A 23,433-nucleotide genomic window follows, 5' to 3' on the forward strand; every position below is an offset into this window, starting at 1 on the left:
TGGTTTGTTCCAGGCGTCTACAACGTATCAAGTGGTGTAAGCCAGTTCACGGTGAATGTAGTCGGAGAACGTCGACGTGGCCTGCAGCTAAGGGGTGACATCCTGATAAAGTGCTATCACCGTGGAGATGTAGGAAGAGAGACGATATTCGCATGCCAATTTCACACTTGTGCGGTAGCCGATTACACGCTTAGTTTTACGAGACAAGAGCTCGATGTCGCCTGCAACGGTAAGTTGACTTTTCTACAGGGAAACTAATTTGCTATTTTTCCGATTAAAAAATTTATTGCTGTTTTTCATTGCAGACCCTCGTTTTCCGGTTGATGGTGCGGTGGAATTGCATTTTTCACCCGGACCTGAAGACAGACACCCCGCACCCGCCCCCACACCAGCGGTTCCTTGTAAGCAAACAAGCGACGATCCTATCACCAGGGCGGATAGCCCATTCTCTGTGGAGGAGTACGACGAGGAAGGAGACTCAGACTCAGGTAATTGCAAAAATTGCTTCCGTTTTTATTGAAAGCTGAAGCAGAGAGGTTTACAACCGAACCCGAATCAATATTTTGAATTTATGGTTGTAGATTTATTATTGGAGAAAGTGTTCCACTTAAAGTGCTTTAGGACACTGCGGTTTTATTAGAATCTATTTGTTGGTACCAGTAATAAGCAAATAGGTCACGTATTATTTTTATCATACACTTTAAAGTGACACAATGCAGGTTTTTGGCGTTTTCCTAAAGAAAGTTGCCAGGAGCTTTGATGTTTACACATGCATACAAAAGTTTGCCATAATTCTTGTGCTGCTTTTAGAAGTTGGGTAATTTTCTTGTGTCGCAAAAAATAAACATACTTTTTTATATCGRGATTTAAGGCTTCATTCCAGAAAGTATAGCTAATGAACGCAGTTCTATAACGACTTAAGTGCCTCATTCGTGAAAGGAATAGGCAGTTGAAGAGCTTTTTCTTATTTATTTATCGTTTTTGTGAGTTTTAACAATAGTTTCGTGAAGCGGAAATTATATTCTCTCCCACGAGAGTTTATAAGTACGTAACTTTTGCTTGTTCGAGTATATTTGTACAGATCCACAAACAAGAAAGCATAAAAACCTTGGTCAGAGACTTGGCAGACTAAAGCCAGGTGTGGACTGTATAAATAGATCTTTGTGATTTTAACTAAGTGTCCCACGATACGGTTTAACGTTCCGTTTCGTGTCTCGTTCTTTTCATCATAGCCCATTACCCTTCCAAAGGTTGAAGTTCATCCCACTAGACCTGCAAATAAAAATCCACAACCTGTGTCTTCAGGAATATCAAAAGGATTACTCGTTTTGCTCTTGGACACATCCAGTTTATCAAAGACTAGGAAAAGATGTGCAAAATCCACATTTTGTTAAATTTAAATTATGTTTAACAGCGCATGAAGCTCAACGTGACGTAGAGGTTTCGATTTGTTCCACATTTCTAGTCATAAATTCAATTTGCATCACCCTAATGACCCTAATGCAACGAGCTTCCTGCATAAACAACGTAATTTATATTAAATACACGCTACCGTGGCGAATGGSTGAATTCGAGTGACGCCTCAACCCTTGATTTGCTTCATGGCTTGTTAAAAGAATGTCCTCCTACGCGACCAATTTAACCATTCTTACACTAAACACTGCTGCAACAATCCAATTAGTTTCAGTATCTGGCGTGGAGTTGCAGACGCCCAAAATGWAACGGGAGAAGAGACTAATTACTGACTTTGAATGCATTTACACAAGAGCTTGGCAAAGATACTTTTTATCTAGATGTGAGGCATTCCAGTCAGTAGTCGAAAATAATTCCGACGGTGATGACACGTGAAGTAATTATAGTTTTAATTTGGAAAAATCTAAGCACCAATACATAAAAAATTAATGTAATAAAATGTGGGAGCATTTTAAAGTAACCTTAATCTCTGATTCTGCAACGAACAATTTTTGAGAAAATCGCAAGTACTCGTAAAAGCAAGAATAATCAAAATCTACACTCCARTTTAACTTATACGAGTAAATTATTTGCTATTTTTTACAACGCTTTTGTATTTTTCTAAATCTGAACCCCCAATGCACAAGGTTTAATTTTTAAGTTTTTAGTTTGAGTGATTTTTGTTGAAATTTTTGGTACCCGGAGCGATAACTTCGGAATTATTGACGCTAGTTTTTTTGTTTCGTTTTATATAAAAAAAAACAATAATTGTCCTACGTTAAATAGTTATCGAGAAAATTGCTGATAAATCAAAAATATCCAAAATATTAATTCAACTATAACTTCTAAACAATCAAGAATTTTKCAGTTTTCTCGACGTCAATCGATGTCTCGGAACATTTTACATATGTATAAACATTATAACGTTTGAGGTACAGTTTTGCCGCAATTTACAAAAAAAAAAGTAGAAATTAGTTAATCTTCTGAAGTTATGACAACATCGAAAATAATTGTATACAAAATTTGAATGATTAATTTGGTTGTTTCTAAAATATAATTTTAGTTTTATTACCACTACAAAATAATTTTGCGTGATTTTGACCCTCGCTGCGCCACTGTCTTATCTTATCCAACTATCAGAAAAGTTTTAGTTTTGTCAGTGGATTTAATTCTCAAGTGWTTTCGCAATGGTGAAACGATTTGGGACTTCCGTGTTTCTAGACGTACGAGTCATTCGATTTAACTTGTATTGAAACAATCACAGATGTTTTTTTTTTCAATTTTTTTTTCCAATGAATTTCGTCGGTCTAACGAAATGTAAATAGCATATAAACGCATTTTCTCCCGTCAAATCTAACTTAATAACAATAAAAAATCAAAATAGAGCACGCTATTTTTCCGACACATGGTAGATGTCCTTCTATATCATTTTTATGATCGCCACCTACAGCTCATYTATATTAAATATTTGTATAATTCATCCGGCTTTTCGAAATTGCCGGCAATCAACTAAATATAATCCCAGTGTAATGTTGACGATAACCTGCACCGGCCTCACGTTATTTCTGTCCAATGGGGGGTACCAATTTTAGCGTTTGAAAATAAAATCAGAAGTCCGAGATCGAAGCGACGGACTGCGTCGAGACGGTGTGCGTCGTATTCTTTTTTTACAGATTAAAATGTCGGTTGAAAGTTTTTGTAAGTTCCAGGTAAGAGCGATAACAAAATCCGTGTTGCATGCTTGCTCTTGAACAAACATTTCTGCATTGCTAATTCTCGTTGTGGCGTAACTGTAATCTGCAACAGTTTGCTGTCTCAAGTACCAATTCTGTGATATGGGCGCTGTTTATGCTTCTGGAGAACATTTGACGGCAATTACTTAATTTAATTATAGCCGGCAGACCAATTTCTTGAGAGCTTTAAGCTCGCGGAAAAAGCAGGGCTTGTGAGAAAACCGTAAATCGCTGTAAATCAATTTCGCATCAAGAAACCGCTCATTTGAAGTAATTAAACATTTGCTGTATTTATTTATTGGAATTAAAACAAATCATAAATCTCTTATAATTATAGCCAAGTCAGCACGCGAACGCTTGTTAGATCGCTCTTTGTCGTTATTAACAGTGTGCAAAATGTTAATGCTGAGTGCCGATCCCACTTTCTCGATCAATTTAACAAGAGTATTTATTATTATTATAAAGAAGACTATCCATTACAATAAGCAATGTCAATTTCTCCGGCAATCTTGTACTTAAGATAAGTGGGGGCTGCGCTCCCACCTAAAAAGGATTGATCCGTAATTTCTAAAGAACTTTTCATTAGTGCTTGGCTATATGTGCAACGAAAAAGGTGTGGGTGGGTTCAAGAAACAATGATTCAGTGGTTTGCCTGATGAAAATTCAAGGTTTAACTCGTTGAAAAAAATGGAGATTAATTAATTTATTATAGCGAGAATGTAAGTGCTAAAAAACTGATCCACTTTGATAAATTGTGGAGGCGTTGATTTTGCAACTGAGTTTTGAACAAACTGAATATTTAGAACGTAACACTAACAGGTGGTTGGTTAGGTCATGAGCTTTTGAAATTTTCGCACAAATGCACCAGCAGTKAGTCAAAAATTTGGACTATTTCCGCATTGCTCTTCTTTTATTTTTACTTGTGTATTTATTTATTTTCCTTAAATACGAAATCAAATATTTAAAATATTTTTAATGAGTGTAATATATGTTTATTTTTTTATTAAAACTATGGTTTATTTAAATTTTAATTGACTTAAAAATAAACTTGCAAATTAATTTTTTAATTCATTATTAAACATTAGAAATTGAATTTTAATTTTAAGTTAAAGTCCATAAATAATGCTCTAAATGCGACCTCCTTTACAATTGTTACATAATTTTTTAATTTGGGTGATTAGCCACTTTTAGCACGAATTAATTKAGTCCAACCGATTAGCCCCTAGCAAAATTATATCATTTAATTATAAGGCGTGGTTCAGCTAGAGGTTGGGGGTTTGCAAAATATTCGCTCCCTTTTGGGCACCCCCCAAGGCGCGGCCTATATATTAGCTTTACTTCGTGTTATTCATGTTTACAACTAATGTGAATTATGGCAAAACGTACATAAAACACGGTTTTCTTCCCTCGCTTGACTTAATTCCGGCCCCTGTAGAGCTTATTTATCAATAGCAATATACCTCGAGATGTAAATTGCACGTTAGTGTGGTAATAATCTAAAAGTTCGTGTCCGGAGGAGGTTCTCACCTGCAATTTACAATTATTACGTTCAATTTGGTCTCCGTTCACGTTTTGTGTACTCTTCCAGTTTGACAGCATAGTGATAATTACTGCCGGAGGCAAGAAAACTCCGGGATAATGCCGTCATGAAAGAAATGATTAGGCCACTCGGGAAGAAAGTAAAGACAGCACATTTAACGATCCATTGTCCTTAGTTTTTAAACGTCTCGATGTGTGGGAGAACGAGTGCACAGTTTTTCAACACCAGATCTGGATCTGGAGATCCAATTCAAAAATATTGACATTGAGTGGTGAACCATTTGCATATCAAGGCTACTAAACCGATCCTCCACTTGCTAATTGATTGCCTTGTATGGAGTTGCGTTCAACACTTCAGTTATAATTTAATCTTCACCGGTCGTCGGCCACTTTTCGCCTCTTTGCTTTGTGATTTATTTCGAAAAACGGACTTATGGATAATTGATTGTGTTCCTCCTGTATGACTCAGTTACCAATTACTTGCGTTATTGAAGCTTGGAACAGGAGATTTATCTTTTGGGTGGTTCGCCACATATGGACCTAAAATAATACTCGTAACTACCTTGAACTCGTTCCACGGGAACTGAAATATTGATGCGATTAAGTAATTTGATCAGTTAAATATACACTCTGCACGATTTTTACCCAATTATGATAAAATCATAAATATTTATCCACTTCGAGAGCAAAGTGACGAATCCAGGCAATTTACCTGTCTAGTGTGAGTCAACGGAAATGGCCATTAATTAATTCATCAGAAATCTCGTATGTTTTGGGACAAAAAAAAATGAAAAGGTATTGCAGACACTATAAAATTTGTGCAATTAATAAGTATATAACCACTGCTTTCAATCTTTTTGGTTAGGAACCAATGATTAGAGTCTATTGTTTTTTCTCAAAATTTGTTGAACATCTTATAACATTTCTTTACATTTGAACTTAAAACTACTCGTACTAATGTTTTAGTTTTATTTGAAATAGATAACTGAAAACTCTGAAAATGTGATTTATTGTGAGTATATAGAACCATTAAAAATAATTATTTTGATAGCATATAATGCACTAGTGTCCTTGATAAAATTACGCATCTTTGAATCATCACGAATAACAATAAAATGTGAATATGTAACTTTCTACTTCAGCCTAGTACTTTTTTATGTTTATTGGTATAGGAATAGATTATTGGGCGATATCTGTTAAGTATTTCATCTACCACTTTCAACGCAATGGAATTTGCCTCCCATCAAGAAAACACCGCTTAGTTTGCAGTTGAAGAACGCATCAAATAGTTTTTCCGTGACAAGAATAGCACCCATTTTGCATAGTTAAATCAGTTGTTAAGATCACATAAATATTTTAAAAAGGTTTTAAACAAACATAATGTAAATTTAAATAAACATTATAATGTTTGAATTCTATAAACGGTTTGGCTTCAACATTGTAAATGGAAATTATTGCATGTTAAATGGGCATATCACTCTGGGAAGTCTCACTGACTCCATAATTTTTTCTTTTAAATGTGATTTTATTCAGGCCATAAATTATCTTAAACGAGACTTGATAGATATTAACGATATGTCTAATAAATTACTTTTAAACAATAATGCCTAACACAAATGAACATTATAACTACGATTAAATTGCAGTTAAAAAATGTATTTAACTTGCAAATTAGATAATTGATGCCTGAATCGATCAATGTAAGAAAATAAGTCGTGATTACCTGGCGGAAGGAATTCATGCGGTCACTTCAAAGTAMTTCAAAACGCCTCAAGTGTTTGCATTTTATTCATTGTTTAAGAGTAAATTGCGCCATATCATGTCGTTTTATTTTTAGGCTAATTTGTCAATTTTGTTGCAGACGACGTCAATCACACGTTTGGACCTCTAGACGGTAGTATTTACGCAACTATCGCCAAAAAGCCGGAGCTGTCTCCTGGCGCCGTTTCTAGTCCGTTGACGGTGTCCATGGACTCGGGTATTTCTTCAGCAGGTACGTTATCCTGCGCTAAAAAAGGAATCGCTTTGTGGAAACAACGGTGTGTTCCACTAAACCAACAATTTGCTTGCTTTGACAATTTCTTTATTTGTTGTTTGTTTGTCGGCGGCAGGCCACCAGCAGAACGCCAACACAACCGCCTCCGCGAGCCCCCCACTAACTGCCCAACCGTCCCCCTTGACCCCCGAGGATCAGCACCGAGAGCTGGACGAACTCGTCTCGGACATGATGTTAACGGTTCAGAGCATTCCCGACCTGAAACCGCATCACCAGGACCAGTCCTCCGGGTCCGCAATCGGGACCAGCGACAACAATTTCGGCCTCGACAATGTGCGCTACATAGACGACGAGGAAGACAAGAACATCCCGTACCACGCGCGACAAGACAGCCGCCCCTTCACCTACGGCGTCAACTCCAACAGCATGATCGGCGACTCCAAGGGGCTGTCGAGCCCCAGTCTCGTCCGCAAAGCCAGCGTCAACAAAAGCACGGGAGACACTCTCAAGAAAGTACAAACGCAAGTGTATCCAGACTTCGGCTCCAAGCCAGTGCCCAATTTCTCAAACCTACCCACGTACCACACACCCTCGAACTACAGCACGTTGTCGAAGTACCCGAGGTCGTACTCACCCTCAGAGTCGAGACAAAGGGACCCGATTGATGATATCTTCACTCCGAGTGCGCTGAATGCCAATCACCCGATTAAAAGGGAGTTCCGAGAAGAGTACTACAAGGACGAAATCAAAAGGTACACTCCTTTGAAAAGGAGCATCACGGAAGGGGCGCTCAGGGGATACGATGATTACAAATCCAGTTCAGCACTTACGAGTCCGTATTCAGACTCGGAGAGTTTGTCGCCTCCGGGAGCTTTTAGGACGAAATCACCGGAATTTCACGAGTCGTAAGTTAATTTTTTGTGTTTACAAGATAATGAGTGGAATTGTTCGAACATCTGTGGGTTTTCCAAATAACTATCAAGAAAGTTCCCACAGTGTGGCAACACTCCATAAAAGACCAAATCCATTTAAAGCGGAAAATGATTTTTAAATTACATTATTGGGTTGAAATTATTATTAGAAAGTAGCGCGAGATCACAAATGGTATTGGTTCTGCCTCATCTCAAATTATAACCGCTGCCGCTTCGATTGAAACCTTCAATGGGTAGGTACCCTTGAACTTCGCTTGTTTATCGCCATATGTTCACATATCCGCCAAAAACACCAAATTTCCTAWTAAATCCCGGGAAACTAGCTGCTATTTGCAGATTTATGGCGCACTTAACTGGTTTCTCAACACGTTTATATTACCATAAGTGAGTAAAGTGACTTTGTAAGGTTATTATTTGCATTTTTGCAACCATGTGTATTTTAACCTACTTATACCTCGTCGACAGCCTTGTTGCATTCTTGGTCCCATAGTTTTCAATCATTTGCGGTTGTTGCTCATTTTTCAGCGGCTTCGAAGGCTTTAATAAACGATACCAAAATGGAGATGAAAGTATCGTTCATAATGTTGATAATCCCAGGATGAATGGCATGCGGACGACTTCCTTTTGGAGCCACGCCGGAACCATTAATGTATTTACACAAATTCTTTTTTTTTTCGTGGAAAGCGAACCGCCATTCACGATTTAAGATCAAGGCTATAATCGCGATTAGCTAATCTTTTCCTTTCATCGTCTCCAAAACGCTTTAAATTTAGAGCGGGTTGGCACCGTGCCTCGTGAATCACGGAATCGGTGTCGTTATGACAGAATTATACAATCTTTGAACCGAGRTGAGTAATTTATTATTGTTATCATTGATTTATCGCGACGATTTTCTCAGCTGGTCTCCCTTCTCTGATAAATCGGTTCGGTACCTATATGGCCAGGCTCGAGGCTCTGCATACGAAGTAAACAAACAAGGTGACGTCAAATTGTTTCTTTGGTTATCGCATGGTCCACTGATATTAAAACATTCACGTGGGTCTGTGATCGTAGGTAGGGTCAGTAATTTGTTTCTTAGTGTGGGCTTTCACGTGAAAATTATTTGGACATAAAACTTGAGCCATTCACTAATTCGGGCTCTCAATTAATCAGCAATTATGTCGTTATTTCGATTAACCAATTGCGGACAGCTGCGACAACCATATGGCTGATGTCTTCATTACGGCTACTACGTTTACTCCATTTCAATAAATTTACATTTATAAATTATGGAGATACCTACAACACCTGTTAAGAGAAATATATCAAAAACTAAATTTAATACGTAATAATTAACAAAGCTTTCTTTCATGCTTGTGGTTTAAAATCTCATGCTCAAAGCATGCATKTTATTCTTTACTTGAGCGCTTGAGCCCCAAAACCGTATCGCCATGTCTTGATAATGTGTATCAACACGATGTTTCCTTGAGGTGCTTAAGTTACTTCTCGCAATTACAGAAATAAACAACGGAAAATGTTAGATGTGTCGTTGAACTCGGTAGCACCTTATAGCATTCTTRGGAGGCATTTTCTTAATTTGGAAAGACGAGTAGATCGACTTCGCAACAAAAAACGTACAGTTGCAGCGTAACGTTATGATATACGTGGGTCCGAAACTTGTTAACCCCAACCTTATTGAGTTTAGATCATGATCCAAAAAATGGCTAAGGTCACCCAAAGCAATGTTTAATAAGATGTGTGGGTGCATAATGCGACGTAAATGTGCCTATTGTTTTCTGATCTCGTGTCAGCTTTGAAAGATAAATTGTGGAGTAAGAATGTAACAAAAGGAAGGGGTGTCTCATTACAGAAAAATGACAAGGTTTAGTGTCTTGGAATTGATTTTCAATCGATATGTTTTCACGTGTTCAATGAAGTGGAAGTTTGCAATTCTACTGAGGTCGTAAAGTAAAAATAAAATCTTGAGTCATTACAAGACTTTATTACTATTTGCGTACCATAAGTTAATCAAGTTAATAAAAATTTTACTTAAAACAAACAAACTCCAAGGCCAAAATGGATATACTTACGCTTGGAAAGAATATTTTGACCACCCCTTCACAAAACGCTATCATTTTTGTAACTATAATTAAATATAAATTTATTAATTTATTCGGTTTACTTTCAATGCTTGTAAGAAAATCAAAGATTAAAGAAGTCATTAGAAGATCATACTAACAAATTAATACAAAATAGGTGTTTTCTTTTTGAAAATTAAGATATTATATTTTTAGAAGATTAAATGTTAAATATTGTGAAGACTCAAAGCAGTATTAATGTTTTTTATTTTTTCTACAAGAGATTGGAAAATTTTAGTCACTTGCAATTGATTTTTTGTTGCAGATACACAACAAACAAGAACTTGACATGGCTCCAAAAGCAGCAACTCAAACTCAAAGAGCGCCGCGAGCTGCAATTGAGGGAAGAAAGACAACCTCACGAAACGCGCCTTTTGAGTGAACTAAAGCACGTTCAATCCCGGCACATGAAGCCGACAGCTAGTCATCGTCTTGACGGCTACACCAGCGATACAACGGCTTTTCCCGACGATGAAGAAGACTACGCAATCCCTCTCCACATCAACACCATGCAAAAGAACAATGGCACGGCCCCAGGCTCGCCCCGAACGCTGTCACGAACATACAGTGCGAGTAAATACACCACCAAAACGGAGCGGCCTTTCATGACCGTCAAGAGGGCCCACGAGAGATACGCTCAAGTGAGTTTTGCCTAACTTGGATTAAACCTCTCTCACCTGGACTAACACTTAACCCTAACAAAATCCTTGCAGAATTCAGATTCGCCGGCGTCGATATTAGCTGCGAATCCCATGGGGCAGATTGTGAGGCCCCCGTCTAGGGGCGGCGAGGGTGATAGCGGATTGTTGTCTCTAGTCGAGGAGCAGTATAAACACAGTCCGCGATATAACCAAGGGGGTTTGGTGGGTATTGACAACTCTAGTGTTGATAGTTCACCAGCAAGGAATGATAACGTTCCCATAGATGCACTCAATGATCTGATTGCTAGCTTATCAAGTGGATCAGATAAGTCTAGCAATAGTCCTAATAACACCACATCTGCATGGCAGGTACTAACACTCATTTTTTGATTTCTTTTTTCTTCAGTTAATTATTTTAATTCAGCTTTTCGCATGGTGTTTTGATCAGCCGGTGTTAGAAAATTTCAAGAGTGTTTAATTGTTTGATTTTTTAGTATCGGGAAGAAACCCACTCCTGGCGTTCTCATTCTGTGAATGATGTAGACACGAGTCCTTCACACAATTCGTCACCGAGGCCACAAACACCAGCTTTTCCAGTACATGTGCGAACTCCTTATACGAATCCTTCTACACCGACAGTGCAATTCGATTTACCTTCCGAACGATTACCGCCTAAAAGTCCTACAACCCAGCGGTGAGTAATAAACCAAACAAAGTAAACACATGCGTTCTTTTATTATCTCAAAATTACATAAGGTTATCGAATCTGATAACAGTTGYTTGTACAATTACATACTGAAATTATGAAAATTTTATAGACGTTTKAGTTGCCCGTCGTCTAATAAAGTTACAAAGAAGTGGTCGCTTTCTCCTGAAAGGTAAAGTAATTTCATGTTGCCCTGTTCGAGCATGTCATTACATTTCTTCACTTTATGTTTCAAATTCGCTAACAGCAACATGAACAGGAGAAATAGAACAACAAAATGTGATATTGTACTTACTAATATCTTAGACAAAAATTTAGTTTCTGTGATATTGTCTTGAAGATTTCCAGCACACATAAATTCAAAACAGACGCTTTTCAATGTTTAGTTTACCTTCCAGACTGTTGATGTACATAGTTGTCTGTATAAAGTCGTAGTTCATTATCACGTAAATTTGGAATGCACTTTTTCATTTTATTATAGCATGTCAACACTTGGATGTTAGTTGTATGTTTTGCAATCCCTTTGTTTTTGTTTAAATAGAAAGGACCGACCGACTTCTCCGACAGATATGATAAACGGCTCTTCAGAATACACAACACAAAGGAGCGTGTCAGCAACTCCACCAGGATACAAAGAGAACTACTCGGAGAACTATCAACACAGTCCTAAGAGTCCAACAAGAAACGGGTCAGCGTCGCCGACTGTCTATTTCGGCAACTCTAGGAGAAGTTCTGTTCATTCAAATAGCGAACCTCCTCATGAAGTTTCAGCAGCTAATGTCAAATTTGTGAGAGATACCTCCAAGTATTGGTACAAGCCCACCATCTCCCGGGAAGAAGGTGAGTAAAGGCGTTTTGTGATTTTATTTTAGTTAAGTTCTGAACTATTGTATAGCTATAAACTCTATTTGGATTTGGAATATTAAACATCTGGATTTCGAATATCTTATTTGATTAATTACTAAATTTTCAAATATAATCCAACTTACACTGTATATTAATTTGTACTCGTTTTTTAATTCTAGCTATCAATATGTTACGAGACCAGCCCCCGGGCACCTTTGTCGTCCGCGACTCCAACTCATTCCCTGGCGCCTTTGGCATGGCCCTCAAAGTGGCCAGTGTCCCCTCGAACCTCCAATCAAAGCCCACCCAAGGCGATGAGCTCATCCGRCACTTCCTCATTGAGCCGACATCCCGCGGCGTCAAGTTGAAGGGCTGCCCGTCTGAGCCGGTCTTCAGCTCTTTATCGGCTTTGGTCTACCAGCATTCAGTCACACCACTSGCTCTGCCGTGCCGGTTAATCCTCCCCGAGGGAGACTTGAAGTACCACGACAGTGYCAACAAYCCCGCTCAACAATTACTAACRCAAGGTGCAGCCTGTAACGTGCTGTACCTCTTCACCATGGACATGGAGTCGCTCACGGGGCCTGAAGCCGTGCGAAAGGCCGTCACACACCTCATGCAGAAGGCGCCAAAAACCGAGACGGCTGTTGTACATTTTAAAGTCAACGGACAGGGCATTACTCTCACTGACAACAAAAGGAAATTGTTCTTCAGGAGGCATTATGCCATTAACTCTATCTCGCATTGTGGCTTAGATCCGGACGAGATGAGGTGGTCGATCAGTGCGGAAGAGGGGTCGACGGCCAGTCCAAAGTCAGTCAAATTCTTGCGTTTTTACTGTTAATTTACTTTTTTTTTCTAGTCGKATATTTGGATTCATCGCGAGGAAACCCAACGTCAGTAACCCCGACAATCAGTGCCATTTGTTCGCAGAGTTAGAACCCGAACAGCCAGCGATAGCTATCGTAAATTTCGTTAATAAAGTTCTTACGTCAAGTGGTATCAAACCTAATATTGTGTAAATTTTCACCGAACATGAGGAGGAGGAATCACATCACATTTAGAATTAAATTATCACAGTATTTGGAAAATACTTAAATGATTTCGTAATGTTTGCGAAAATGCCGCTAAATTTTCATTAACTAGTCTTACTTCATAATTTTCTTAGACTTTAAGTTTATATCTTGCAAGTAATTTATAWTTAATATTGTACATATATATTAAGTAACACTAAGTGTGCCTGCCTTATTTTATTTTTTAAAATATATTTTTTTTTATTTTTAAGTGAAGTGCTTTAAATATTGTGAATATTTGCATGTTCACTAACGATACACATTCTACTGAACCTTGTTGGTTTTTGTTATGAAAAATTAACAAAAATTTTTGTCAGTGGGGTACTTTTTAGTTCATACTTTGCTGTGAATGACAAATAATTGTTTTCCATTTATTTTTTGTTCATTTTTCATTTCGCACTAACAAAGTATCTGTAATCAAAACATTAGTATGCAGGGTAATAAAATCCTAAATTGTAAAAATATTATAGATTTTAATTTAGAATCCATGTTTTAACAAAGCTTATTAATAACAATAGTATTAAAACGGATATGCGTCATCTCTGGGTCTTGGAGCATTTTCAATTAATTTCCGGTAATTATTGTAATAGTACAAAAATAGTTTAACTCATCAAAATGTCCTAATCAAAGCGAGATATATCAAATGCCATACTTTAAAGATATAACAGATTGTATCTAGAAGAAAGAATAGATAAACTAATAAAAAATCTCTCGTTTACATATTTCTTTTGCATATTTCCCACTTTGGGGACTCTGTGTCCTCACTATAGCTGTCATGAGAGTGACAAATGATGCTCTTGTATTTCTAAAGAGGCCATTACGCTAATGGACCCCTCGTGCTTCGAGTGGAATCTAGGAATGCGTCCACAAAATAAGACAAAAGTTACATTGCAAAATTTATTACCAGCCATTTTTTGTTTATTRACACGAAACTGTTAGAACATAAATAACACAACAATAAATAAATTTAATTAATCACTTCCACTTCTTCCAAATCTCATATGTCCGTAGTCGTCAAACGGTTCTTCTCCCCTCTTACCAAAACGCAAATGCCCATAATCGTCCGAAGTCTGGCGTTTTGAAAGCTCGAAAAGGTCATCATCGTCCACTATAATCAATTTTTTACTCCATATTTTGCTAAAATATACCAAACTTACCTATAAATTCGTTAATAGGCTCTGCTTTAATCCGACTATATTGGGACGTCCGGGGAGTTAGTCTAGAAAAAGGCCTAGCCCTTAACCTATGTGAATCTACATTATTTACATTTCCTGGAGCGGCCGAAGCATTTTGAAATTGATGTATGAAAAGAAGATACACACTTGAAATGAGAAATACTCCAGTTAAAAAACTCTTCATACCCATAACTGCAAGTGTGAAGGGAGCTTTAGTTAGAATTTGCCAAATTAAAAATCAAGGAGGCAGTTGTCAAATAAATTCYGATTGTTGTGTTATTGTTACAAGCAGGTGAGAGAAATATTTTTATTACCTTAGTTTTTATCTTACAAACACTACACAAGAACTGCACTTGATCTCGGCCGCTCTTTGCTTTTATAGTAGAATTTAGCGTCTCAAAATTCATCTTGGGGTTTACTTAATACAATTTCATAAAAATTCTGGGCTTTATTAGATTGTCAGTATGTACGAGTAAGAACAATAAATTCTATTACAGGACGTCAATCCTTGTTATACAAAATCTAAAGCTACACAACATGCATAATAATACTGAAAATACAAAACAGTAGAATCACAACCACTCGAGTTTCTCTTTTTGCTCCCTTTTCTGGTTGTCGTAAGTCTGCAGGACTGCAGGAAGGATTGGTTTGTTCTTCTCTTCCTGTTTCTTCTCTCTACGCTTCCGGAAACTGTGAAGACTCAACCTGCGCCAAATTTTTGTTCCATTTTCATTATCCACTTTATTCTTCACACTGTGTCTCCTTGTTTCATTTATGTCGTTGATGAATGGATCAGTTTCAATTTGTGTTGTTTTTTTACCGGTGAATAAAGATTTCAACGTTTGCGATACTTTGTAAGAGTGTGACCGATAGTTGTGAAAATTACACTGGTTTTTAATCCATGTTTCCATTTTTTATTAACAAAATTGACAAGACTTGTCTTCTCGAGAAAAATTCAGCCACTGAATAAATGCAATTATCGGAAAAGAATTGACAGGCGCAGTGCAGTAACTTAATGAGATTATTCAAATTCCAATGAAATTTTAATATCTCACATTTTGAAAGGCTTCTGTTACGTAAATTTAAACCAGAGGTTACGTATTTTAGGTTTTTACGATGGAGTGTGAAAAGGAAATCGTTGAATTACGGGAGAAGATTAAATGCAATCAGTCGGAGGTCAATGTTGAGAAGTTTGAGTTGTATCATCGGGAGATTAGAAATGAATTGTTGTTAAAACGGGTTTATAAATTTTTATCTTTGCAAATAGGGTTTTGATTATTTCTTTTAGAATCAAGTGGTACAGTTGAGAAAAGAGCTCGATAATGCTAATTCAAAAGTTTTCGACTTAAACAGACAGTTAGAAGCTAACAAGTCAGTATTGAAAGAAACAGAATTTAACTTGAAACTGGCGTTGAATAAGTCTAATACAGTGGAGGAAAAAATGAAAGATATTAATGAGTCTCATGCCACTTTAAAATTAAAAGAAGAGATGAGAGTGAGTATTTCGAAGTTTTTTTTTATTTTTTCATTACTTGGGAAAGTACAATTCTGATTGAATGTTCGCACAACAAAACCGTCAGGAGCGTCCAATCAGAATCGCTGCGGAACAGACTAATTTCCTATAAAAATATTTTTTATTTTTTGCTTGTGTTAAGATGTCAGAAACTAAAATTTTGAATGAGAATATTCAAAAAATTGCGCACGAAAAACAGTGTTTATCCCGGGAGGCAGAGGAATTGAAAGATAAATTGAAATATTCTCGCGCTTTTCAAGATGAGCTTGAAGATCGACAATGTAAAATTAATACGATAACAACAAAAATTAAAGAGTAAGTTAAGAAAAGTAACGATTAGCTAATATTTATTTAGGAGTTCAGATAAATTGGAAAAGGAACATGACGTAATAAAAGAACTTAACAAAAAATTGCAAAGTGCCGAAGAATTTAAAAATGTATGTCAGCTCCTGAGTGAAGAGAATTCGAAACTGAAAAATGAATACATTAAATTGGAAGATGCGTACATTGAAAATTGTGGTAAATATAGGCATACCGGATGTTTTAAAATTCAATATGTAGACATATTAACCACCAATATAACTCCATTCTTCTAGATCATTTCGTATAATAGTATGTATTATTTACAATTAAATTTACCTTACTCAGTGCAAAACAGTATTATTAACTGTAGTTTTTTTTTAAGTGTAAATTTGACCTTAGTACATAGTTAAACAGCTAGTAAATTACCTTATATAAAGTCCTTTTATTCCATTTAATAAATTTTTGAGAAGTCCAAGTAGAATATTATAAATATAACAAACACCTAGTTTTAAAAGGGCTTATTTGAAAAAATTGTGWTTTGTAGTTAATACTGTTTTGCTATGAGAAGTACAGGTATAATAAAGAGTCATCATGATTTACCACTTCCAAGTTAAAATGGTATGTATTAAAACATATTGATCGCCGCCAATGACCAGTTGCGTAGCCGCCAAAAAATGAAATTTTGAAAACTATGATCTAAGATTTACCCACGCTGTGACTACCGAACTTAATTAACTAAATTAGTTTAATAATAATTACTATTATTATTATGTTTGTCGTATTTACATTAGTCAAGTAAGTATTACAAAGAATTATTAAGTGACGCGTTTACGGAAAAAATTGATAAAAAAATGTTTCATATTCTGACGAGTTCTATTTGTGGTTATCGAATCTACTACGAATTTTAAGACACCTGATGCTGAATATGGAGGCACAAACTGCAAAAAAATTTCAGCAAAATACGAGACTTTGAATAACTGCATTACTCGTCAAAGGAACGCTAATCAGTTGAAGATTTTGGAAAAAATTAAATTTCTGCGGGTGACTGCTCAACCTAAAACATTGCGAGACGTAACGAAACGTTTTTCTTTCTAGTGRGAAAGTCATTACAAGAAACTCCAGGAAAAAAACTTCGAATATGAGCAAATCATCGCTAAACTCAGTCGTACTTTAGACCAGGAAATCGAAGCAAACACTAAACTGATTTTGCAGAATGAAGCATATGAAAGTCGTATTCACGAGTTAGAAGAAAAGCTCAATATTGTTAAAATAGAGAAAAAGGAAGGAGGTATTGTCGAGGAGATTATTGAAATTGAATAAAATAACAGTTCCAAAAATTTATTTACAAAATAAATTACAATAACCTATACAATATGTGTATATAAAAAGACATCTCTAAAATTTTCATTTGATCTGATGGTCATTTTTTAAAAACTGCATCCAACTAAGTCTTACAAACCCGGCTTGATATCCCGTTGCGTAATATAAACTCGCTTGTCTATTAGGATTGAACACAATTTTGTTTATTGTATTTAAAGGATACTGATTTGGTGGCGTAATTCCGTAATCTTTCGATAGTGCACTTAACTGTTTTGCCACATTTTTAGGAAAATCATCGTAAGTTTCCTAAAAAAAATACATCAAAAATACAATCGTCAAACATCACACTAAACTACCATTTTATTATCACAAAACAACAAAGCGTATTTCTGCTCGGCCTCTTCATACAACACAGGCTCGTTCATAAACAGATCATTGTGGTCAAAATCCGACTTAATATTAGACAATTTAACCCCAGCTGTCAATTTTTTCGTCAACAAATTCTGTAAAGTCTTTTTCCGGATTTTTTCATTGGCAACTCTTTCTTCACTCGACTTGCTTTTCTCAATTAGGGTGGTGTAACCAAACAACTTAAAAAAAAACAATACAAACCACCCAAAAGCATTTGAAACTCACCATTCGTTTCGTCTTTAGAACTTTCTGATGTTCAGGTGTGTGCAGTAACTGATGAGGGAAAAGTGCTACAATCTCGCCTACAGCGTTCGCATGCAGAAGGCCATTCAGCCAATCACTGCCCGAGATTGTCGAAATCGTAGATGACGAGCAAGTTAGTGGTATATTAGGGTCGTACATGTAGTCACGTGATTGTTTCAGCATTGTTGTAACATGTGCTACAAAAATCGAATTTATCTTTTCTTTTAATGTACTTCAAGTCGACTTACCTGAAGTTGACCCTTCATCAGATGCTATCACATAGCATAACCAATTATTAAACCAAAAACCATCAGTAATTACGTTTTTTTTGACCGTGCAGATGGGGTAACTGTAATTATCCAGGTCCCAAAGACTCACAGCGCGATCCATTGACCCGGAGAGTAACCAACGGCAGCCCCCGTTAAGGTGGTAGAGAGAAAGAGCTTCAATTTGTTCTATTTATAAAATTACAAAAAATAGATAGGTAATACCAGTGATGGTGTGTGAATGCGCCTGGAAGCACTTCTGGGGCAAAATGCACGGAATGCTATCATCGTCATTATATTTCAATAGTACAGAACTTGTTTTAAGGTTAAAAAGAGCAACAAAACCATTTGTGTAACCCACAGCTATAAAATTATGACCAGAAGACTGAAAACTTGTATAAACATATGATCACTTAGCATGACAGAACTTACTTTACTCCATGATATTCTACAAGGATAATACTTGAGTCCACCTAGTAACGAATTACCAGGTCTCTGTAATAATAATTTCATTACAGGTCTAGGTTTATAAAACAAACCTCTACAATCAAAATACTTCATTATTTGCAAATTTTCAAAAATATGACATACAATTCCTGCGTATTAAAAAACGGGATTGAATAAATATAAACAACTGAATTCGACCCTGTCACTGCTAAAAGTCCCATACGCCCATTTCTTCCCTCTTCATAGTTGTAACACCCTGAAGGACACCACTCCATATGCCACACAGGGCCATAATCTTGAGCTAAAGTAAAAACTAGTTCAGGTTTTTGCAGCGACGCTTCCGTATTTCGGAGCTGACCAAAATTCCAAAATTGGATCGCCGATTTCACTTCATAATTCTCATAAGTCTCGTATTTTTCATCAGGAGAGTTAAGTACCGAAACGGCTAGAATCTGATTGGTTTCTAAAGACGTACAAGGGGTTGGCAACCATGCCATTGATGATATGGGGCCTCCACAAAACAGGGTGAGTTTGTGATCACCGTGAATTTTCGATTCAAATAATTTGTATTTTCTGTATGTGTAAGAGTCTTTTTGTGTACTTATGAAAGTTGTTACGTGAATTTGGGCTACGTCGCAAGACTCATCGAGTTTGGGTAAATAGTGGGTGGCCATTTCCGGTTTGAGGAGCGGCCAATTAGTTTCACTAAATTTAAATTCTTGAAAAAGAAGGTTGGAGAAATTTTCTTCACAACTTAAAACAACACACTAGTATTATAATTCTTTTCTCTGCAACCGAACCTTACAATTTGAAAGTCCAATCAAAAGCAAACGGAAACAGGCATTTTCCTGTTCTTTTCACAGGGCTTTGTAAATATAAGGGAATTTCTAAAAATAAATTTTAATATTTTGAGACTAATGCACTGCACTTACTGCTAGTTTCTTTCTCTATAGAGTTAGAATCGCCATCAACTGTTACATTTATTTCATGAGCAAATTCAATGTGATAAATAATGTCTTCCAACTTCGTTGAAATCGACAAACATTGCTTACAAACAAAACCCTGAAAAAATCAAATAACCCCCGATTTTTTTTTTTTACAAGAAACCTACCTCACTCAACTTTTCCGTACATTCATTCAAGTGATTCAATGCATCCTCCAGATTTGTTGTAATACAATTACACTTAAATTTACATTCTATAAATTGTGTCTCGTCTAATTCTTTCTGCATTAAATCCTTGGCAAATTGTTGTGATCCTAAATCTAAATCTGATGAAAAATACTGGTCCTAAAAAAATAATTACAAGCTTGTACACCTTTAAATGAATTCACCTTGTTATCAATTTTTGTGACATTTTCTATAATTYTCATTGCTCTAAAAACAAAGAATAATAATAATACTAATATATCCGTTTTTATTGGAATAAATACTTTTTTGCTGCACTTCTTTTAGAAGGAAGCGGTTTTTCAACGTTATTTTTTGGTTTTTCAGGAACGTCTTCTTTTTCCGGATTTTGATGTAACATTTTCATGTGAGTTGYTAGACTCACTGGTAACATTTTTCTGCCGCATAATTCACAAGAAATTTTAACAGATTCAAGTTGTTCTTCTGACTTTAAGCATTGGGAACGGTGAGATAAAAACCCAACCACTGATTTTTTTACTTCCCCGCATTTATCACAATATAAAGGTTTCTTTTTCTTGTACAACGAGTTGAGCGTGTGCATTACAAAAGACTGGTCATTTAGATCCTATAAAACATTTTATTCAATTTTTGTTAACTAAACTGATTACACATGACTCACTAAGGGTGTATCTCCAACCCGCCATGCTAAATTATTATGATATCTTTGTTTATGGTGGCTCCATATATTTTTATCAAATGTGGTATTACAAACTGCACAAGTGACGTTGCCACTACCGTCATCTAAATCTTCCTCTTTTGTATTTTCTTTTTTTTGTTTTATGTGTGACCTGTTATTGAGTCATTAATAAATAAATATGGACTACTTACAACTCCTTACCTTTTACTACTATTTGGCAAATTATTACCATTCCTAGTATTATTTTTTGTACTCATATCATCACTAGTGTTTGAAAATAGACTAAACAGTTTATTCATCATTTTCACAGTCTCTCCTGTATAGTTGTATCTTTTATCTTTAGTATTTAGATTGCTTGTTGTTGGTTCAAAATCTGTGGTGGAATCATCAAGGATCAGATCTTTTATTGAACTATCATCCCCTTTGCCATTTGTTGATTTAAATAGATCTATTGTATTTTTTTAATTACACTGGTATATCAATTAATATCAAATAACTTACCCTCTTGCGATTCATCGTTCCTTAAAACATTCTCTTCTTCTTTTAGATTTGCTAATACTTCTTTATCAAAAGAAATATCTGAAAAATCTGATTTACTGTAACTTTCCTTAACTTTTTTTTTGTTAATTTTTATTTTTTCATTTTCACTATTAAAATAGTTTATATCTGTTTGAACAGGTAATGCATAATCCAAATTATCTGGATTGGCTAATTCGTAATAATTCACTTTTTTACGTCGGCGTCCCCTTCTTGAGACAGTCTCTTCGTTTGGACTTGTATCAATAATTTTCTCTTCAAACTGTTTAACAGTAGTTTCCGATTTTCTCTTCCTTCCTCGCTTCTTGGGTGCTGGAGGTTCACTTTCAACGTTTTCATTTTTTTCGATACCAGTTTCATTAGTCGACATCGTGTAATAATTTTTTGATAAACATTAATTTTTACTCATTGACTTTTTTGTGACATTCTAAAATAACATGCACGAATAAGTTCATTATTTCTACATACAATCAAGATAATAACGAAAAAATATTCTCAGAATTTACTTACACGAGTTCATTCACATAACCTCAATGTGTAATAGCTTTGCTGATATAAAAATCCCCACTTTACTTATCAAAAAAATCATTTTTTTTTATTAATTATAAAATATGTTTTTCATTTTCGTGTTAAATAGTAATTAAATAACTTTTTTTCTATTACAAAATGACATTTAACTTGGGGATATTTCAATGAAAAAAGTGTTGCCAAAATATGTAACGTCGCCAAGCGCATGCGATCCAATGCGTTTGTGGCTTATTTTGAAAAATTAATTCCCACCCAGATTTCTCTACCTACTGTAAATTTAAAGTTAAAATACAGATTTGTCAACACGAAATTACCACCTAGGATTTGAACTCTTTTAGAAAAATTACGTTTTTCATGTTGTTTGTAACTGGAATTTTCAGAAGTAATTTTGAATGCTTAGGGTTGGTTACTTCTTATATTTAACCAAATTTATGGCGACCTATTCACAAATATCCCTAAATCGTAGGAATTAATTTCTTGTTGATACAATACATATTTTTTTATAAAACTTCAAATTTCAAGCGTTTATTCCAGAGCACGATTATTGATTATACAAAGCCTAAATCAAATATATTATAAAATAATACATAAAAACAGTAACAATACATTTATTTTAACTTTCAATTAATCATTCATAATCATCATCATTGTTTGGTAAAGCAGAAGCTTGAGCTTGTGCCGCAGCTTGCAGTTGCTCCCATTGCTGTTGTTCTACAAAAGCCTGCTCTTGTCTAGCCTTCGCAAACAACTCCTGTTGTTGCCTTAACAACTCCTCTTCTGGAATTCCCAAATTTTCTAACCTAGTGCTTTGTCTCCTGCGTTTAGCTGCAACTGCCTTACAATCCTTAAGAACAGCTTCAGCTTCTGTTTGGTAATCACCAAAACCTAACTTTTCTAAAGCTGCAACAAGTCTTAGTTTTCTATTGTTTTACAAAACGTGGAACATACCCATCAACACGTGTTCTGCATTTATAGTTTTCTTGTCTAATCTATTACATATTTCATTCGCTTCAGAGCTGAGCAAGTGGATAAATTCCGTACAACAGTTGAGGATTAATTCTCTAGCTTCGTTTGCAACTCGAACTGATGGGACCAACTCCTTTATCATTTTATTAATGCTAGCCCGAGGTAAAGTCAATTCGTCATCTTCGGTGTTTGTTAAACCACTTGCATTATTCTGATTAGACATTGCAAATTTATTAATAATAATCTGCAACAATATTTATCAACAAAAAGATGTGATTTAACCTCAATTTATTGACATTGACAGCTTGCGCAAGATAAATAGAATAAAAGCGCACGAGAATAAAACATCCCGAGAATATACGCTCATGAGAATTCCCCCAGTACAACTTTTAATTATTACGTGGTTGTGGGATCACCAGACATCAGAAAATTAGGGGATTCATTAAAAAAAACATGTTTTACACTTTTGTGCCGTTAACTAGATGCTAGATGTTTAATGTAAAAACTAATTAATATAATAAATATRTGCTAGACATTAAACGATTTAAATAGAGTGTAAAATATCAATTAATATTAAAACATATTTGAATTATTAATTTGAAATTATATTTAATCATAAAGCTGTGGTATATGCAACCAATTATACACCAATTGCTTAATTTTGCGCTGCTTAAAAGTGGATGCAATTTTATAATTTTTTTATCATCACAATTTTAATTTAGAAATTCGACTCCAATAGTTTTTAGCTCTAACAAATTTTTAGCAAAGGCCTCAAGAGGGTTTTGGGCCAATTTTTTGTCCTAGTTGAAAATTTTTGGTCAATTTTTTGTGACCAAAGTTTTTGTTTTACATTTTGTTACTACATT

General features: G+C 35.6%; 5 protein-coding genes across 15 annotated transcripts in view; 2 read left to right on the plus strand and 3 right to left on the minus strand.

The window, feature by feature from the left end:
- The window catches only part of LOC123013852 (tensin-1), an 81,051-nt gene extending 67,298 nt beyond the window's left edge, over window positions 1-13,753 (plus strand). For 8 of the 11 annotated variants that reach the window (XM_044412692.1, XM_044412697.1, XM_044412696.1 and 5 more), the window contains 11 exons: window positions 14-229; window positions 306-488; window positions 6,586-6,717; window positions 6,836-7,625; window positions 10,035-10,410; window positions 10,483-10,779; window positions 10,905-11,104; window positions 11,229-11,288; window positions 11,658-11,956; window positions 12,142-12,775; window positions 12,825-13,753. In XM_044412692.1, the coding sequence (XP_044268627.1) occupies window positions 14-229; window positions 306-488; window positions 6,586-6,717; window positions 6,836-7,625; window positions 10,035-10,410; window positions 10,483-10,779; window positions 10,905-11,104; window positions 11,229-11,288; window positions 11,658-11,956; window positions 12,142-12,775; window positions 12,825-12,984 (3,347 nt within the window). In that variant the 3' untranslated portion in view covers window positions 12,985-13,753. The remainder of the gene's footprint in view (window positions 1-13; window positions 230-305; window positions 489-6,585; window positions 6,718-6,835; window positions 7,626-10,034; window positions 10,411-10,482; window positions 10,780-10,904; window positions 11,105-11,228; window positions 11,289-11,657; window positions 11,957-12,141; window positions 12,776-12,824) is intronic. The other 3 variants (XM_044412694.1, XM_044412693.1, XM_044412698.1) reach the window with 3 other exon arrangements.
- A 165-nt stretch (window positions 13,754-13,918) lies between these two features.
- Window positions 13,919-14,549, minus strand: LOC123013854 (drosulfakinins). The gene is made up of 3 exons (XM_044412704.1): window positions 14,525-14,549; window positions 14,193-14,402; window positions 13,919-14,143 (listed from the first exon to the last, which is right to left on the minus strand). Exons 2-3 carry the CDS (start codon window positions 14,398-14,400, stop codon window positions 14,007-14,009), a joined length of 345 nt encoding a protein of 114 aa, XP_044268639.1. The 5' UTR covers window positions 14,401-14,402; window positions 14,525-14,549; the 3' UTR covers window positions 13,919-14,006.
- A 495-nt stretch (window positions 14,550-15,044) lies between these two features.
- LOC123012435 (microtubule organizer protein 1-like) lies at window positions 15,045-17,370 on the plus strand. Its single transcript, XM_044410349.1, has 6 exons — window positions 15,045-15,449; window positions 15,499-15,705; window positions 15,866-16,038; window positions 16,079-16,242; window positions 16,982-17,067; window positions 17,122-17,370. The coding sequence occupies exons 1-6, from the start codon at window positions 15,327-15,329 to the stop codon at window positions 17,344-17,346; spliced, it is 978 nt and encodes a 325-aa protein (XP_044266284.1). The 5' UTR covers window positions 15,045-15,326; the 3' UTR covers window positions 17,347-17,370.
- Window positions 17,349-21,755, minus strand: LOC123012434 (general transcription factor 3C polypeptide 2). Its single transcript, XM_044410348.1, has 16 exons — window positions 21,584-21,755; window positions 21,038-21,500; window positions 20,738-20,984; window positions 20,519-20,687; window positions 20,145-20,464; window positions 20,046-20,088; window positions 19,825-20,001; window positions 19,646-19,775; window positions 19,519-19,600; window positions 18,858-19,466; window positions 18,699-18,807; window positions 18,492-18,651; window positions 18,249-18,443; window positions 17,983-18,197; window positions 17,703-17,936; window positions 17,349-17,652 (listed from the first exon to the last, which is right to left on the minus strand). The coding sequence occupies exons 2-16, from the start codon at window positions 21,441-21,443 to the stop codon at window positions 17,431-17,433; spliced, it is 3,318 nt and encodes a 1,105-aa protein (XP_044266283.1). The 5' UTR covers window positions 21,444-21,500; window positions 21,584-21,755; the 3' UTR covers window positions 17,349-17,430.
- A 355-nt stretch (window positions 21,756-22,110) lies between these two features.
- Window positions 22,111-22,893, minus strand: LOC123013142 (protein Dr1). The gene is made up of 2 exons (XM_044411518.1): window positions 22,550-22,893; window positions 22,111-22,501 (listed from the first exon to the last, which is right to left on the minus strand). The coding sequence occupies exons 1-2, from the start codon at window positions 22,788-22,790 to the stop codon at window positions 22,230-22,232; spliced, it is 513 nt and encodes a 170-aa protein (XP_044267453.1). The 5' UTR covers window positions 22,791-22,893; the 3' UTR covers window positions 22,111-22,229.
- Between the last annotated feature and the right edge of the window lie 540 nt (window positions 22,894-23,433).

Source organism: Tribolium madens, unplaced genomic scaffold (assembly GCF_015345945.1).
Source record: "Tribolium madens isolate multiple individuals breed KSU strain unplaced genomic scaffold, Tmad_KSU_1.1 Scaffold_96;HRSCAF=242;Tcas5.2_LG5, whole genome shotgun sequence".
Classification (NCBI taxonomy): domain Eukaryota; kingdom Metazoa; phylum Arthropoda; class Insecta; order Coleoptera; family Tenebrionidae; genus Tribolium; species Tribolium madens.

Bases quoted from the DNA above. Each gene is read 5' to 3' on its own strand.
- LOC123013854 (XM_044412704.1), bottom strand. From the start codon at position 14,400: ATGGGTATGAAGAGTTTTTTAACTGGAGTATTTCTCATTTCAAGTGTG. The intron at 14,144-14,192 runs GTAAGTTTGGTA...AATTGATTATAG, and splicing joins GCCTATTAACGAATTTATAG to TGGACGATGATGACCTTTTC.
- LOC123013142 (XM_044411518.1), bottom strand. From the start codon at position 22,790: ATGTCTAATCAGAATAATGCAAGTGGTTTAACAAACACCGAAGATGAC. The intron at 22,502-22,549 runs GTATGTTCCACG...GACTTGTTGCAG, and splicing joins TGCAGAACACGTGTTGATGG to CTTTAGAAAAGTTAGGTTTT.